General features: G+C 38.8%; 2 protein-coding genes and 1 long non-coding RNA gene across 4 annotated transcripts; 1 reads left to right on the top strand and 2 right to left on the bottom strand.

Moving 5' to 3' along the window:
* Positions 1-369: 369 nt before the first annotated feature.
* LOC135801925 (uncharacterized) lies at positions 370-1,061 on the bottom strand. The gene is made up of 2 exons (XR_010550480.1): positions 548-1,061; positions 370-485 (listed from the first exon to the last, which is right to left on the bottom strand). It is a non-coding gene; the product is annotated as an uncharacterized lncRNA (long non-coding RNA).
* Positions 1,062-1,083: 22 nt separating this feature from the next.
* LOC135801923 (mRNA export factor Gle1-like) lies at positions 1,084-3,525 on the top strand. The gene is made up of 2 exons (XM_065315444.1): positions 1,084-1,387; positions 1,452-3,525. Exon 2 carries the CDS (start codon positions 1,475-1,477, stop codon positions 3,410-3,412), a length of 1,938 nt encoding a protein of 645 aa, XP_065171516.1. The 5' UTR covers positions 1,084-1,387; positions 1,452-1,474; the 3' UTR covers positions 3,413-3,525.
* A 169-nt stretch (positions 3,526-3,694) lies between these two features.
* LOC135801924 (serine protease inhibitor dipetalogastin-like) lies at positions 3,695-15,776 on the bottom strand. Of its 2 annotated transcripts, none has more exons than XM_065315446.1 (6): positions 15,417-15,776; positions 5,982-6,423; positions 5,615-5,923; positions 5,189-5,467; positions 4,629-4,808; positions 3,695-4,561 (listed from the first exon to the last, which is right to left on the bottom strand). In XM_065315446.1, the coding sequence occupies exons 1-6, from the start codon at positions 15,499-15,501 to the stop codon at positions 4,327-4,329; spliced, it is 1,530 nt and encodes a 509-aa protein (XP_065171518.1). In that variant the 5' UTR covers positions 15,502-15,776; the 3' UTR covers positions 3,695-4,326. The 2 variants fall into 2 exon arrangements, with proteins under 2 accessions (XP_065171518.1, XP_065171519.1); XM_065315447.1 differs by lacking the exon at positions 15,417-15,776 and adding an exon at positions 11,896-12,288.
* Between the last annotated feature and the right edge of the window lie 1,629 nt (positions 15,777-17,405).

The raw sequence follows: 17,405 nt of genomic DNA, 5'->3' as shown, positions 1-17,405 counted from the left end.
TACATCTACCGAATACAAAGCTACCGTTACACTGCTAGGTCTCTAAAAGCAATAAAAAATAGCGCTTCCATACAAAAAAATTAAATTTTGAGAGCTGAGAAGACTTGTTCAGCTGCTGGATTAAAACCCTAAACTAAATTCAAAATCGCAAAACAGTAAACAGCATTTATGAAAATTTAAAAAAATGCAAAGCTTACATTCCAATGCAAGTACAGCAATCCTCAGATGTTGGTTGCATTCAACTGTTACACCCTTAAAACAAACAAAACTCAGCGCCTTGAAACTGAAAATGTCGATAAAATACAAAAAAGCTGTACTGTAGTTTCTAATTATTTAGTTACTTGATTTTTTGTGAAAAATAGATTAAGATCATTATTATAAAAGGTGCTGTTCTTTGAGATCATGTTTTAGTACAGAATAATGCAACCTTTGGATTGAATATTTTCATTTGCATACTACACATAGTGTTCACGAGTTCACGTTTTCTGTTAGATGACAACAATTAACAACAATTATTAATAAAACGATAAAGAAATTGAATACTTACAGTATGATGCACGGATCTTGCATCCAGGACGACGCAAACTTAACCACAAATTATCTTCACTTGACAGCCTTGCCCATTTCAAAGTTTTCCCATAAAGTTTGAGAAAATAATTAAACAGAATGGGTGTAACCAATCACACATTAGTGAAAATAGCAGCTTTGGGAGGAATGGCCACTGTAACAATGGGACTTTTAACAAGATCAAAATTTAATGACAGAATATCTGAGACAGAGTATTACAAAGAGGCTTTGACAACAATACGAACACACAAGGGAGCTGTTCATATACTAGGTGAACCCATCAAAACTGGTACAATAGATGTAGGCAATGTGGAGAAGAATTATACCAATGATTTATCAGCCAAATATGAAGTACCTGTAATTGGCAGCAAAGAGAGAGGAACTATGCATTTCTGGGCTAAAAGAAAATCTGTAGATGATAAATGGTTTGTTAATAGAATTGAATTGGGTTTAAAGAATGAACCAAATCGACGATTATTAGTGATAAATAAAGATTAGTACTATAGATAATTACAGATTATAGATAAGTATTATGTTTATGTATTGGAATCAGTAGAACTGTATAAAATTGTCTAACATACCTATTAATAAATTGATGTAGTAGTGCTGAGTAATTTGCAATTATTGCAATAGTGATACTATTGCTATTCCCAGAGAAATTCAAATACTTCAGAACAACACAAACCCATCGTTTCTGGCTGGGACTGGGCACTTGCACTACCATATACATCACCTTTAGTTAACATATGTCAAAGTGCGGTTATAATCCACTTGTTTTTGTTTGTTTCGCAAAACATCTACTTACATATTTGAAGAAATAGTGAGTAATATTTATGAAGTAAAACTTACTTCATACTTACTGATCTTTGGTTGAATATTTGCAGAAAATTAAGAGAAACATCAGAAAATGGACGTAGATGAAATGATATCAGATTTTTCAGCATTAAAAATCTCAGCTATATCAAAAGCTATCAAAATTACCCAGTTTGTTGATAGTGTTACCATTGGACCTAATTCAATATTAAGCCCCCCAAAAACACAATCACCAAGAATTATTTCAAAATCTTCTTGTGATACAATTGATTCTGCAGAAGTAACAGCTACTCAAAACCAAAAACAAGTGCCCATCCTCAGTTCAAATAATACAATACAAAATGATATTCTATCTGGAATGGAGAAACAGCGTAAAGAAATTGAGCATCAATCAATGGATGTTCATAAGAAAACCATGGATATGTTCAACAAAGTGCAGGAAGCAAAGAAAGCTCAACAATGGAAGCAACACCAGGCATTAAAGTTTAAAGAAATTCAATATCAAGCAGATTTAATGAAGCAGGCAATGAATGAAGTGGAGCATGAGTCAAAAATTGAAATTGAGAAGGCTTCAGCTAGAAACAAACAGAGACAACAAGAAAATGTTAAATTACTTAAAGCTAAAGCTGAGGAACAACAAAAACAACAGAAGTTACATTCAGATTATGCTACTATTGAGCAAGATATTGTCACCACCATCAAAGAAATTGATAGTTTAATGAAAACAAATCAGGAAGCTAAGAGTGAATTGTTGAAATTTGAAAATGATTTTAAACACATTTGCAGTAGTTACAAAAGTATTAGCACTAAAATACGATCAACACAAGTACACCAACAAGACATAAAACTTGCTAATGACATACTACAGACATCTAAACAAATGAAAGAGTTAATTAAGAATAAAATTAAAGCACATTACGAGAAGCGTGAACGCGAGGCAGCTGAAACAGTTGCTGCATTAAAGAAAAAGGAAGAAGAGAAACTTGCGGCAGAACAAGCTGCACTTGCAGCTCAACAAGCAGCACAAACAACAGAACAATCTGCACAAGTTATTCAACCTACAGAAAACACACCAGCATCTTCTATGACTTCTACAATTCAATCAGATGATAAAGAAATTTTAACTACCTATGTTGGACTTCAAACTTTCCTACAACAGCATCAACAAAGCTATAAACAGTTATTGGATGATCAGTCATTAAAACAGTTTAAATTTGATTGCAAGAAAGCTGTCAACCTTCCGGTAAACGCAATATCTGCTGTTAGCAGTGAGCACTTACGAGATAAATACAATAAATTGTACAATTTATTGTCGGGTAAAACTGTTCAGATTAGTGATAGTCGCATGAATGCCTCACAGCATCCACAGGGCATCGCGTTCGTGATGGATTTACTAGCAAAAAAGTTTGTTTTGCAAGGGGATCTAACAATATCAAGCAACCCTGATGCTGCTTTTGCGTACGCTACTATAATTGTAACTTTATGGAATGATTTTCCGATTTTTGGAAAATTGCTCTTAGCTCATTTCTACAAGGAGTGTCCATATTTACTACCGATATACTTTCAAAAACAGGAGGGCCAGAGTGATGAACAGTTTTATACACTTATGGGGTATCAGTATAATGACGGAGTTATAGAGAAACAGGATAAGTTTCTGAAAAGAATAACTGGTATTTGTAAGTTGTATTTCTCTATTCTAATTAGTAACACAAAGCGTGGTACACCTGAGAATCCACATCATCTGGGGAATGGTTGGACGTGGTTTGCAAGGACTTTGAATAGAGTTCCGTATGTGGATGTCACGGCAACAGCTATTAATAGTTTCTTGGAAGTTGCTGGATCGACTATGCAGGAGACCTATGGCAGACAATTTAAGAAGTTAATTATTTATCTTGTCGAGTTTCAAATTCCGCTGTTGAAGGAAAAGGACTCTGGTGGTCCGTTGGCAAGACTTGAAGTTTTATTGCAGAATTACTATAAGACAGGAAAAGTGGAAAGACCTATGGGAATACTCTCCAGTCATTTTTGGTAGTAATTTTGTTAGGAATTTAGTAATTTTAAAATGATGTTAATTTATATTGTAACAAAATGAACTGATATGATTTTGCCCGCACTTGTAATTAAAAATTATTTTTAACATGTAAATCAGTTGTGAAACTTTTTGTTGCAAATCCTCTCGACAATCTTCTCATTTTCAGAATATTTAGTAGATTCTATAAAGATCTGATCGCCATCCTTTGTGAAACATATATTCTGAAGAGCAGAGTACCCAGGCTCGTGTGGTACTGGTAGATGTTGCATGTCAATACAAATATTTCATTGAAAAAAGAATTTTAATTTTTATACAAAATAAACAACGCATAAACTTGTTTCGTTAATTTAAAAATAGTTGTAAACTGTAATAAAACCAAAAAATTGGCACAATCAAGACGTAAATAAATAGATATCTTTGTAAACAACTCATAATTGCAAAAAGCAAATTGAGGTAAACAAGAATTACACAATACACAAGACAATAATAAATACAACTACAAAATGATAAATAATATTACAAAATACACTAAAATACAATAAATAACATAAACTAAAATGTGTAAATATAATTTCAAATCTAATGAAATTAATGGAAAACTGAAAAAAAAAACTTGTAATCAGTCGCTGGAATCACATATTAGCCACTCATATTGTTCTTAATACAAAGAGAAGAACTTTTAATGGAGATTGAAAACAACACTAAATTAAATAATTAAAAAAACAAAAGTAAAACTGATAAATGGCCGCAAAATAGTGAATAGGAAATAAATTGATGGAAGTGATCAACACGTGCCATATTTGAAATCATTAAATGTAGCATCGAAAAATATCTCTGTCGCTACATAGGTGATGAGTGTGTGTGCGGTAGTTGGCAAGGCAAGGCTAGAAAAATGATGCACCGACGATGAAGGCTCAGTAGAGGTAGTTCTTGGGGACCTCGTTAAGCGGCTCCGCGCACGTGCCCATGTTCTTCAGCTGCACCAACGACCGCGACCGACAGTTTTCGATTTCGAGGAAGCAAGTGTTACTGTAGGTCATGCTATCGGTGCCGCACACCGGATCGTAGTAGGTCGGACAGATCTTTTGGCAGCCGCGGAAGAGAAATCCGGAGAGGCAGCGCTTCATTGGCACAACGTAAATGTGTTTCCTGCGTACACACCCATGAAAAACACGTCAATTACATGCATTCAAAGTGCACCGACATAGATCCTTACCCGCAATTGCTGCGCTTCATCTCGCATTCGCTCCTGTAGATCTTATTATCAGAGCCGCATACGAATTGTCGTTCGCTTTCATCGCATTGTTCGTTGCACGCTGCTGTAGTCCTACAGTGATGCGCCGGGACCTGAACCACCAACTGCCCACAGGTATCCTTCTTTAATTCGCACTCCGACCTGTGCAGGAGAATGAAAAAATAATTACATTGGATGAAGTTTGGCGAGTTTTAGTTATGACCGTCATTTGCGAAAATTGATGGATATAAAACAAAATTTGCAATCTGCAAACCGCAGACTGCAATTAGGAGCCATGCCGAAAATTGCCAGACTTCAACACGACCTGACATAATGCACGTCGTTAGACAATATGTTTCACCACGTTAGAGGTGCCCCTCATTATTCATTGGCGGGTGGGTTAAATGTATATATTTTGCCTGCGTTTCGTGCATCGTTATTCCCCATTCAGCATCAATTATGAGAACACATCAGAGAAGAATGCACCGTTGATGAGCTGAGTTCAAAAACCAAAATAATATAGTGGGATGTATTGTTCTTACTTGTAAACATTTCCGTCGGAGCCGCAGATTGGCTCGACGCCTTCATCGTCGTCGCAATGCGTGGGGCATGCCTGTTCCTTGAGTACGGTGCAGTTGCCGAGGTGCGCCAGTTGCACGCCCTTCAGACACGTCGCCATGTTGAGCGCACACTGGTTCGTATACGTCCGGGCGTCCGTTCCGCACACCGGATCCATGTCGTTGGTGCACTTCATCTTGAGGCATTTTGTAAGACGGTTGCGGCACTTCTCCATGTCGACCTTGCCGACTCTCTTGTTCGAACTGCAATACAGTTAAGCGTTAATTCATACCCGCGCGCATAACTGCGAAATAATGAACCCGAAAGCGGCGGCCGCGCGCGCTGTAATTGTGATTGATCTGCAATTACATTACGGGCGCGCTTACCGCTCGCGTTGATTGATGACCTACCCGCAAGTCAACAATTTCATCTCGCACTCATTGCGATAGACCAGGCCATCGGAGCCACAAGCGGGCTTCTCCAGCTCGCCGGCGCAGTCCGTCGGGCAGGCGACGCTTGTTGGCGACCGCTCCTGGCTGACGCAGTACGCCATCGGCACCTCGAACACGTGTTTGCCGCAGTTCTTCGACTTCATGCGGCAGACGTTCGCGTAGATCTTGCCGTCGGAGCCGCAGGTGGGGCGCGCATTCCTCCAGCAGGACTCGCGGCAATGTCGCGTCGTCTGGCAGTACTTCTTGTTGGTGCGGACCACACCTTGCCTACGAATCCATCCCCATATTAAACAAAACACACATTAATATACCTGCATACACTTACCCGCACGTGATCAGCTTCATTTGACAAGTGTTTTTGTACACGTTGCCATCACTTCCGCAAATGGGCCCATCTTGTGGTGCTTGTTTACAATCCACCGGACAGTTCTCGCGATGCGCACTGATATTATTACATGGTCCAAGATGACTGAGACCAATGCCCAAGCGACAGATTTCAACCTGCAGCATGCATCTATTGAGATAAGTGCGGCCATCGGTGCCGCACACGGGATCCTTGTCAGATCCACATTTGTGTTCACATTTCGACCCTGACGACCGCTTGCAGAGCTCATGATCCGGCGAGATCTTTACTCCTTTTCCGCATGTTTTCTTCTTCATTTCGCAAATGTTGGGGTAAATGAAAGCGTCCGTGCCGCATACTGGATCGCCATACCCATGAGGAGCACAGATTCGCGGGCAGGATGAATCTCTAGCGGCCAAAGTACCTGTAATTAAACGTAAAACATCAAGAACGAGAAGAAATGAGTAGAAGCAAACAAAAGTTGCGCCGGTTTATGGTGATTTAAATACGTCTGTTGGTGATTTCCGTACACACTTCCTTATTTTATGTTCAAGCGCATGTCTGCATTGACCACGACGATTGCTAGTTTCTTATAACCAGTCGACTGTTACAGATTAGAATTGTTGCAGCCGTAGAGCCGGGTCGCAAAGGAGCAGAAATGAACCGTGAAGGCATTCGGTTCTGTTGCTGAGCAAGCAAAATAAACTAACTCTAACTCTCTAACTACATGTTCTTATTGAAGATACACGTACGTTGGTTGAGTTAGCATTGTTCTAACAATTCTAACTATCATTGCAAACACTCATAATTATTGTTGAATTTCTCGTTTAGCATGAGATTCCTCACAATGGCAACTTTGTTGTCAAATTCATAAATCTCCAACATCCAGATTACAATGAAATGAAAATTGCTTATGCCCTGACCGCATATTTAGAGCTCTCGGCGTCAAAGGTCAAATTGCTAATGAAAACGTCTATCTAAACAAGAATATTACCATGCAGGTACCAGACGTGTTGCTAGTTTCAGGGTAAACGAAAGAAAACGAAACGAAACTGTTATAAATCACTCATTCCTGGACTTGGTAATGTTCCAACGAGTTATGCACCTTGCGATTAAACGATGAAAAGATGAAACAGGCTGAAATTTACGACTCACATGTCGTGGAATTATGTGACTCTGCGTGACTTTTTCGTTGCAAAAACGTGCAAACGTTTAAATCCGCCTGGATGACTGATCACGTACCGGTCCGGCGCGCACACACACGGGAGACAAACAATAAACTTCAACTTTTTTGCCCTTTGTGCAGCGAATGGAAGGAAGACCACGGCGCATGTATAGCTTTATTCCGCGTACGAAGCATCTTGCACCGGCACGAAAATTTCTTCTGCAATTATTTGTTCGTGATGGCACGCAGCATTTTTGTATGCAGTGCCGAAATTTGCGGGGTCTTCATTACTGCAATTTGCTGATGTCACGTTTCCAGGTTGTTTGACTTTATGAATTAAAAAACAAGCAAGCAAAAGTTTATCGAACCTTTACTTAGTTTTTTTCCTCGTCAAATGTTGCAAAACCTGCGAACTGTGACGACATGACGACAAAATCGACAATTTTGAGTTACCGACGTTCGAAAGTGTGTAAACGATGAGCGAACGTCTTAATTTTTATTGTTCCGCGTGATTTCGTCCTGGATTACTTTTAGAAACCAGCGGCGGCAGTTAAAAACAACGTAAAACAAACATGAAAATTAGCATGAAAACGAAACGCGGCCACCGTGAAACGAAAAACATTAATCATTTATAATTAGGGCGCAAAATAAAGTTTTAAATATTAATCACATATGCTGGACACATTCAAGTAGGTTAACAATTGTAAGGTATAATCAAAGCACACGACGGACGAAAAAAACTTTGTGCTGATAAAGAAATTACCGATAGGAATACTTTTCTTTTGAGGCGTAGCGTAAATTCATGAAGTTCTCTCCGTCGCCGTAATTGCGCTAACAAATCGCCACCGAGCACGCAACGTTCTTGTGCTCTTAATTTAATCTGTAGTCTATTGTACGTCGCTGCACTCGGCGAGCAAAATTAATAAATCATTGTCGACGCATCATAAATTTTGCTTAATTTCAATGAGGTGCGATAGCAGTACAATTTCAATTTGCACTTTTTACCGCGTTGAGGCAATTCCAACGGCGCGAATCGCTGTTTTATTGAAAGTGTGTACCGAGCGATAAATAACAACCGAACAGTGCGGACGAAGAAAAAAAGCCGCACGAGTTAAAGACGCTGGACAGTGGACAAAAAGTAAAGTAGGATTCGCGTGCCACGTGTGTGCACTTGCGATGCACGCGAAAGCTGTTATGGGAATATAAACGTTATGGGAAACATCCGAGACCGCCGGCAAAAACGCGCCCGCGACATGAAGGCGAGACTGACGGCATGTCAGACTTAAGTCGAGTTCGAAGTAGGTGAATAGGTCGAAACCGATGGTGGTTCATGTCGTTCATGTTCATGACTGAGCGAAGTGTACGCAAAGGCCTCACGCTCAACGCCAATGTCAATGTCGGAAAAATACAGAGTGTTTTCACATTGGAAAGATTTTCATTTCAATGTGTTCTAGGTTATAATTCATCGCAAACACTTTACAACTAGGAAAGTATATACAGATATGTCTTATCGGCAACAGGCATTAATGCGGTTTTTGTGCCACCTTCCTTTAATAGCGCATACACTGCACGTTTACAATATTCTTGAGCGCAAGCGCACTTATCGTATTAAGGCGCTTAAATTTATTTACCAGTTTTTTTTTTCGCTTTTTAAGTCGGCTTGCGTTTGAACAAAGCGTCGTTTGCATTGTATATGCACGTTCATGGAATATTAAATCTTCTAGGAGGAAATAAACGCACGCATTTAAGTAATCTTAAATCGAGGACCTAAAAGTTGCTGGTTTTTGCTAGGAAACTTGAAACTAGAAAGTTAATAAATAGTTATTTCAATGGTAATCATGTTGAAGTAAAATTAGCACAGGGTGGGTGGAAATAATATCAAAATATTTTGTTTTCCTGAAAGCTACTTAAACTTTCTGTATTCAACTCTCCAACTAAAGGGATATTGCAACAAAGAACTCCAGTGGGAGATTGGAACTTGAGATCAGCAACTTTGAAAGTTTAACGAGAAATTGATTTTCTTCTAAAGCCAGAATACTTAACTTGCAAAATTGCATATTAAACTTTTAAAATGTTTCATTTCAACCACAACTGAACTAATTTAACATAAATATCAAATAAATAAGATATAATACTTTGATTATCATATAAGAGGATATAAACCATTTCTAAGCTTAAATAAGCTGTTAACTGCCTTAAAATTGAACTCAGAAATGAAGCTCAATTAGCTATTAAACACGCTTGCACAAACATCACGATCTAAACGATTCCGTATGGCTAATAGTTAAGTTACTACAAACAGACGGGCACTTGCAACATACCCGGCGGATTGCAGCGAATTGAGGCTTTAGTGAATTGCCGAACCAAACAAACTTGAATTATCTCTCAGAGATTCGAGAAGGTCGAATTAAGATGAGAGTTCTAATGTGTGTGCTTGAACTTGCACGATGCGCCTGGCATTAAACGAACAACTACCACAACGGATGCTTATCTGAAGAAGTATAATAAAGTGAAGTAATGTGGTAACAGTCAATACCCAGCGATACAAAATGTTTCAATTAAAGACGCATCTCGAGTGCTGCGTACGAACGCAGTTTATAGCTGCGTTTATGGTTTATTGATCGCCCAGGCAATGTGAAATAAAATTGTGCAACGAATTCGATGTAAAACATAAAAATTCAACGATGTCTTAATCTTTTATATCTGGGTGCTGCGGTTGAGATGTATAGAGGTACAGAGCATTCCAAATAAAATGAACGATTAGTATGAGATTTGATTTTGATATTATCGCGTTTAGTACATACATCATGTAAGTTATAAATAATAAACCAACTGAGAAAAAGGAAGTCAATGGTATTCATTGTTCCGATGCTTCTTTGTGAAGTAATATTCACATCCAAACAGTCATTGTTCGGTAAATTGACATCAAACACGCTTTAGATTATTAATCAAAAGTTTAATTAAATTATGGAGCATCTTGGCGGCAATAAAAATAAAATGATAAATAAATCTCAATTAATTTTGTTTCTAGAATTGATATTTTGCTAATTTATGAAACGCTTACCTAGTTAATGTGACCTGCTCTTAATCTCTTAATCCGATTACGTTAATTAAGTATTATGCCAAAAATAAAACTTTTCAAAAGTTAAGATGATTAGCAATTTATTATCATCGATTTTGAACGTCTTTTTGACTCATGAATATTTATCATTTATTTAGCACGCCAGTTTATAATTAAAATTTACACCTCAATTTAACTTTGAAAATATGCAAATGACAATACAAGTTTTCTTTTTCCGGTCGGACGTAGAGCGCTTAATAAGTCGTGCGCGCACATTAATTTCGTGCGACTTTTGTTCTGCCATGTTTGCCGGACAGGTGAAGTGTAATAAACCGCAGATTGAATTGCACTCGAAACTGCGTCACTACATGATGGGCAATTATGTCGTGGCACACCGGAAATGTTTTTTGCGAAAAGAAACACACACAAAATGAGATTGTAAGTGCGTCCAAGAAGTGAATCGGTGAGGTAACAGCGAGTGTAACGACTGCGGCAAAAAATCCACCCGGCGATACGTCAACGTGGGAATGGCACAACGGTATCGGGGGCATCGCGTCAAAGAAGGCCCAGGAAGTCGCCGCCGAAATAAAAAAATAAGTTTGCAGAACGCCGGGCAAAAAAAAATCAATTTTACATTTTTACGTTAAGTAAGCAATAAAATTCGGTAATTGCGAGCGCGCCGAAAAGTCCACAAATATTTCGACGCAATTTTTTGACTTAATTAATTTTTATGTGAGATGCGAGCCCGCACACGATTTTATTGACATACCTTTGCTCTAATCGTGGTCGCATGCCAACCTTGTACATGTCGCGCGATTAACATGCTGACCATCTCGGCGATATGTGCCGTTTTGTCGTAAACTAGTAAATTCGTTAATTCCGACGTAAAAGGCGCACCACAAGAGGGCATAAATTAAAAGCAACGGTTTCGGTCGCGCGCATTTTTCGGAACGCAGAAATTCGCGTTTTTTGCGAAGAATAAGTGATGCAAATACCACAATTCCTACAAATCAGTTAATTGGTCTGCGAAAATCCGTAATTTGTGCTTGGAGACATTAATTAACAAATCGTAACAAATTAAACAAATATTTATTCACAGCTACTTAATAATAATTGCGTTATTTTTTTATAATTTGTAAAATTCAATCGAAAAAATCGATTTATTAATTATTTGATTAATTTATTAATTAATATAATAACCATATTAATTTTCTTGCGCTATGCCATCTTATTTTCTAATTAGCAGATTTTTTGCCTGCAGTGAGTTATTTAATAATTTATAATTGCAGTTATTTTTAATTATATACACACGAAAATAAAAACAGTTCAGTTTCGGCCGGTGCTGATTCTCGTTAAGTGTAACAAGTAACAACAATTAATAACGGTGTCGCGATGATGAGGCGCTAAGCGCACAAAACGCGAGACGAGCGTTCGATTCAGCGCGCGGAACTTTTGTGTCCGATTTTAACTGATTTTAACGGAGCGCAGTTACGTCGACACGCGCCGCGGAAATCTCACACGAATCAATGAACCAAAGTTGCTACCATCGCGACTCTTTCAGCATTAAAGCATGAGAACTTTTAGTTGGCTTAAAAAGTTGGCCGAAAAGTTGCAACTTTTAATTGAATTGGAGTGGAAGTTTTTGTTACTTATGGTAGGTAAGTACTTACTCGGCAAGACACAAACGACGGCGGCTAGCAATGTGCAACACGTTAGTTTATTAAATGAAATCATTTTGTCTCGATACAAAAGTTACTTCGGCGCGCCGCGACACTGACAACTTCAACTTCATGCAGCAATCGGGTGGCGTTGAAGAGTTTCCCCGAGAAAAAAAAAAGCAGATTTACTTCGGTTGAGTTCCACACACGCGCGTCACAAGCGAAGGAGTCGCGCTAGAAAACTTGCGGAAACAGCGCAAAAAGTTCGGTTTTGCAGCGGAGATTCGTGGTGGGCCGCTCGCGCGAAGACACTCGAGCGTGTTCTGTGCGTCTGGCTGGCGGTCGGCGCAGCTATATCATCGCCGTTTGGTCTGGCCCGATCTCGTGGCGTCTTCGCTCTTCGGCCGTGCCACTGGCTGCCGTTCTACCACTGCTTTTCATTGCGAGGAGAGAAAAGAGCTTCGTGGCGCTCCACAAGGATTGGCCCGCCGGCCACATTGGTATCGTCGTCGTCATTGTGTGCTCTACTCCTGCACCTTTCTTCTCGTCGTCTCCGCACAAACGTCGCGCGCGTGTTTTGTGTTTAAATAAACGCACTGTTTATTATATTACTCACCCTTGTTTACGTAACCCATATGGACGCATGCACATAACACGCTGCACAAAAGAAAGCAGCAGCAGCTTTGTCGAGTGCCTGCATTGTTCGTGCGAGCACAACAGTCGAATCGAGAACAAGCGCAAACTGAAATTTGATCGCGGTCATGTTGGCAATGCACACATTCACACATGCACACACTCAAAAATAAATTTAACCAGTCCTGAGAGCTTCTGAAGTAATCATGTTATATTGGTTGCCTATTTATTAATAAAATCAAAAGAAATTAAATTAACGACCTAACGAGTCAAACATTGCGTTCACTCGCGGAGGCATCAACTAGATGTTAATCTCAATTAGAAATTAATTAGGCATGATTAACCCAAATCGTTGGATAAACAGTAGGTAAGCGAATAATCCGCGTCTCGGAAATCAGAGGTTATCTACGCGCGATGCACGTGCACACGAGCCGGACAGCATGATGACCACTTTGGCTGTTTCTCATTTCCCTAGTTTCTGGTTGCTTCACACTAATGCCGCTTTATTGATTCGCGTTTGCGCGCAATACAGGACGTGATTTAAAATTAGCGAATATTAATAAAAGTTAATCAGGCACGCGAAAAGATTTAGAGCACAAATCGTTTAACTTGGATTAATTTATAATGGAATGTTTAAATGATACAAATTCATCGTTTTTGGAGCCAATTAAGGCAAAAAAACATTTTTTTAGGTTAGGTAAGGTTAGGTTACTTACTGAGGAAGAGTTGAAAACACTAAATCCAAAAATGAAAAAATGAATGTTTAATTTCTTCTTTAATCTCATTTTTTTCACATTTCCAAAGACATAATTAACTCAACTTAATGATGATCATAAATGAGAATAATTTTTTATTGTGACTTTCATATTTTTGCCTTTAAATGAAAGAAATGGTTTCGCTAATCCAATTATGCGGCAGACGCAGAATTAATATAAATAATTAGAGCGATCGATGAATAATTAACCAAGCATCCGAGTGAGAGATGTGCGCCGAAGTCGAAAGCAAACAATTTCACTGTGTGTAATTTGCACTGCTTTGCATATTAGTTTTCCTATTGCGGCTGCGCGGTCTGAAATTTTCGATTTTATTAGCGATGAACTCGTTACACATTCGTAAGAAGCACAAGAAGATCGTGAGTAAAACGCGAGCGAAAATCACGATCACGAATCGTCCTCCACGAAGCATCGAAGATTTCTTTGTGTCGATGGCTATCATATGTGCAGGATTAGCATAAATAAACGATAAATAAAAATAGGAAGGCACCTATTTGGCGAGCGCGAGAGAATTCAGCACGAATTGATAGAAAACAGCATCAGAATCTCACAGTGTATCATTACATTTATCTATCGCGAGTGTAATGCGTTGATTGATGTTGGACTTTCATTCTTCTTCCGGCCGGCACCGATAGCATCGTGCGCTGTTTTTTTTTCGTAACTGCACTCATGGAACGCCTCAAAATTAAAACGTAAATAATGAATAGTAATAGCGGTAATAGAGCCGATCGGTAATAGCTAATAATAATCATGTTAAATGCACGTTTATCTTGTTATAACTACTTCTGACCAGCATCAATTTCAGTACGTTTGTAATGCGTTTGGTATACTTTTAACGGACGGGCAAAAATTCGGTGAAAGAAAATTAGGATCTTGATTACGGACGCTGGAATTATTGCCTGTTTTAACTTTCTAAAAGCATATTTTCATGCGTTTTGGAAAAGCCATTAAAGCGGTTTTGTATGGAAATCTTTTTGTTGCAACCGAGTGAAAATTCGGGTCAATTTTAATAGGATTTATTACAACCAAATAGTTTATCTACCAGCGATAAATAAAAACACAATTTAAACACTATTACTTAGATAATTTGAAGAAGAAAAAAATCGTTACGAAATCTTTTCTTGTAAATTAATAAATATTAAGTAAAAAAAATGTAACTTGCTTGCAATTATTACAAAGTAGCGATGTTGTCTGCCTGTCCATCTCACACGCCGTGTGAGAAATTGAAATTTGGGTTAGCAGATCACGTTCGCATCATATGTTTCGTTCAGTCCGCGCTCGAAACGTGTGTTGTGTGCGCAAGTAGATACCTTTGTGCCTTGGAACATTGAAAACATATACACAAACCGAGATACTCTTTTGATGCGCAAAGAAAGGAAGAGATCGAGATGCGGAGTCGCGAGTACAGACGCGAAGACGCCTGCCGTTTTCGAATTTCGCTGTCTAATTAATCGCCGCGCGAGCGTATAATAATCGCAGCGTCCGCTCGCGCGTCGATTCCCGTACGAACGGAGTGCCGGCGATTAAAATTTCAAATTGGAATCGCCGTCGAAAGACATTATTTTCGTTCATTTTTCATCGTAGATGGAAGCGGCTTAAAGTGGACATAATTACAGCAATAGATTCGAGAAGGCACTTTGTTCGTAATGGCGATACACAACAGGAAGAAATTTATTATTTTACTACTCATTTACTTCATTGTTTATGACTAGACTTCATTTATTCCATATTATTTATAACACTTGATTTAATTTTAGATGTTCATTGAATGGCGACAATACTAATGTGATGCAAACACGTTGTTCTTTGTGAATGAATTGACACGATTGTCATTTATAACGGCACATTAATGTGTGAGAGGCGACTACCGGCGTCGTATCATTGACGAATTGATATTGATATTCATATGCCGGCACACCGGTAGCAAAGCAACCTAGTTTTCACTTTTCGCACAAAACCGAGGTGTGATCCATTGGCACTTACCACTTAAATCATTTTGAGTATTTCTAGCTACCGATTTCACACTTTTAAGCATAAAAAATCATTTTTTAACAAAATTTACAAGAAAAATAAGAAATTTATGTCTTTGACACTTAACAATATTTTGCAATAAAATCAAAATCTTACCTTTGTGTTGATTGTACAATAACATTGTGGCACACACAAAATTTATAGCCGAAGCACCAACTTCCGTATTATACAATCCATTCATTTAATTATTTAATTTATTGTATTTATTGAATTGCTGACTTGTTGCAGTCGATACGATCAAATCGTGTGGGCGTGCAAATAGTGCGGCGTTCATGCCGCGGCACCGTTACAGTTAGAATTTCGCTCTTGCGGTTTCAACTGTAGAGAGACTCCGCGAGACGTTCCTCGGCAGCAGTCGTAAAACCAAAAAAAGCAATACCAGTGTGCATGTGCACGTGCGCGTGCCCGTCCGATTGAGCGATGGTATGCCGTGCATCCACGGCGAAAAACTGGATGAAAACCAACAGAAACAGGGCACTAACTGTGCACATAGGTCGCGTGAATGGCTTATGCAAATGTCAATGTCGCACCGCGAACACCACAAACGACTTTTTCATGGCGCGCCGCTTTTAAAACGTAATTCTCATCATTACATCGCGGAAATATTTACGCGCGCCACTGTCTCCACCCAGCTGCCTTTGGCCAAAGGTGTTTGCGAGTTTTATTTCACTTTGTCTTCGCATTGCGCAGCGTTTGCTCCTTGTTTTTGTTCGTGGTCTTCACACTTCCGCCTTCTTCGAAGAAGGCGCAAGTGTCGAGAGTCCCTGCGCTAACCCCGCCGACGGCTAAGTCTTATAAACAGCCGGATTTACGTCGCACTTAAGGAAAATTTACGGCCCGCTTCGTCGGCGCTTCCCATGTAGAAGATCGAACGTTAGACAACGCTGGACAACATTAGACGTCGTTACGACGATTACAAAGGAAATTGAACATTGATGTGCGTCGACAATTTATTTCCGAAATTAATAATAATACAATTAATTGTTACGATACACGGAAACACAACTAACTACATCATGCAGATAGAATCTAAACGAGAGGTTTGCGCATGAAAAAAATTCAATTAGCGGTTATTACGGTTCGTTGATGAGTGGAGAGTAAACATGCACAGTTTATTATATATCATGCTTATGTTAGAACAGGATTAGTATTGTCATCGATGCTAAACAATCGTTTCGATCAATGCAATGATTGATTGCATTATTCAGCAAAAAGTCAATCGATTGTTATCAACATCAACATCAAAGGAGTGCATTGTGCTGTGTTTACAAACAAGGAAATAGAATACGCATTATCAATGTTCAGTGATTGATTAGTTAATCAATTACAAAAATATATTGCGTGAAAAATATTAGTAGAACATGCGTCATCATATAAATTAATAATAATTAAAGTTAACGATACATGCGCAAATCGCTAAACTAAAACTAAAATCGTTTATTATATATTAAATGCATGTGTTATATGTCTTTTGGTAATTTTAGGAATAATAGCAGGCAACACGCAGCACGAGTTGATCGTTTACAGTTTAATTATCAGCTCCTAGAAGATCGTCTTAATTTGGCATCCTCGAGGCACTTCGAAACATTGCATTCTTTGCTCATTAACTCTGCAGAATGTCATTAAACATGAACATGAACCATTAACTAAAATTCCTTGCCACAAACCACATAACACGATCTTAATCAATAAGCCATTCAATTCGTTTATAAATAAGATAATCGTAAACACATTGCCCCTGGAGTGCAATACAGGTAATTTTAATTTATGACTGCAAGTGTAATTTTTTTCATTCTCCAACGTCTAATTTCTTTAATTTTCTTTATGGTGTGCGTGCGTTTCTCTTGACCGACGGGAGCTGAGCGCTGGCGAGATGTAGGACTTTTCAATTAAAGCGCGATGCACACATTAACGAGTCAATTAACGCAACGAAATGTACGAATTGCCTAGATTCCTTCGTGCGTTTTCACGTGGTTGCGTTTGTTGGCGCCGTGAGCGAAACAAAAAACCCAACACAACAGGAAAGCGCGAACATCGCATTCCTGCCAGCACGGTGCACCGCGAACGGCATCCGTGATTTATTTA

Source organism: Atheta coriaria, unplaced genomic scaffold, assembly GCF_025399875.1.
Source record: "Atheta coriaria isolate IRGN ID8LTWV9N9 unplaced genomic scaffold, Caltech_Dcor_3.1 hic_scaffold_14_pilon, whole genome shotgun sequence".
NCBI classification, from domain to species: Eukaryota; Metazoa; Arthropoda; class Insecta; order Coleoptera; family Staphylinidae; genus Dalotia; species Dalotia coriaria.
Note: the sequence above shows the minus strand (reverse complement) of the source record. Positions and strands in the feature narration are given on the sequence as shown.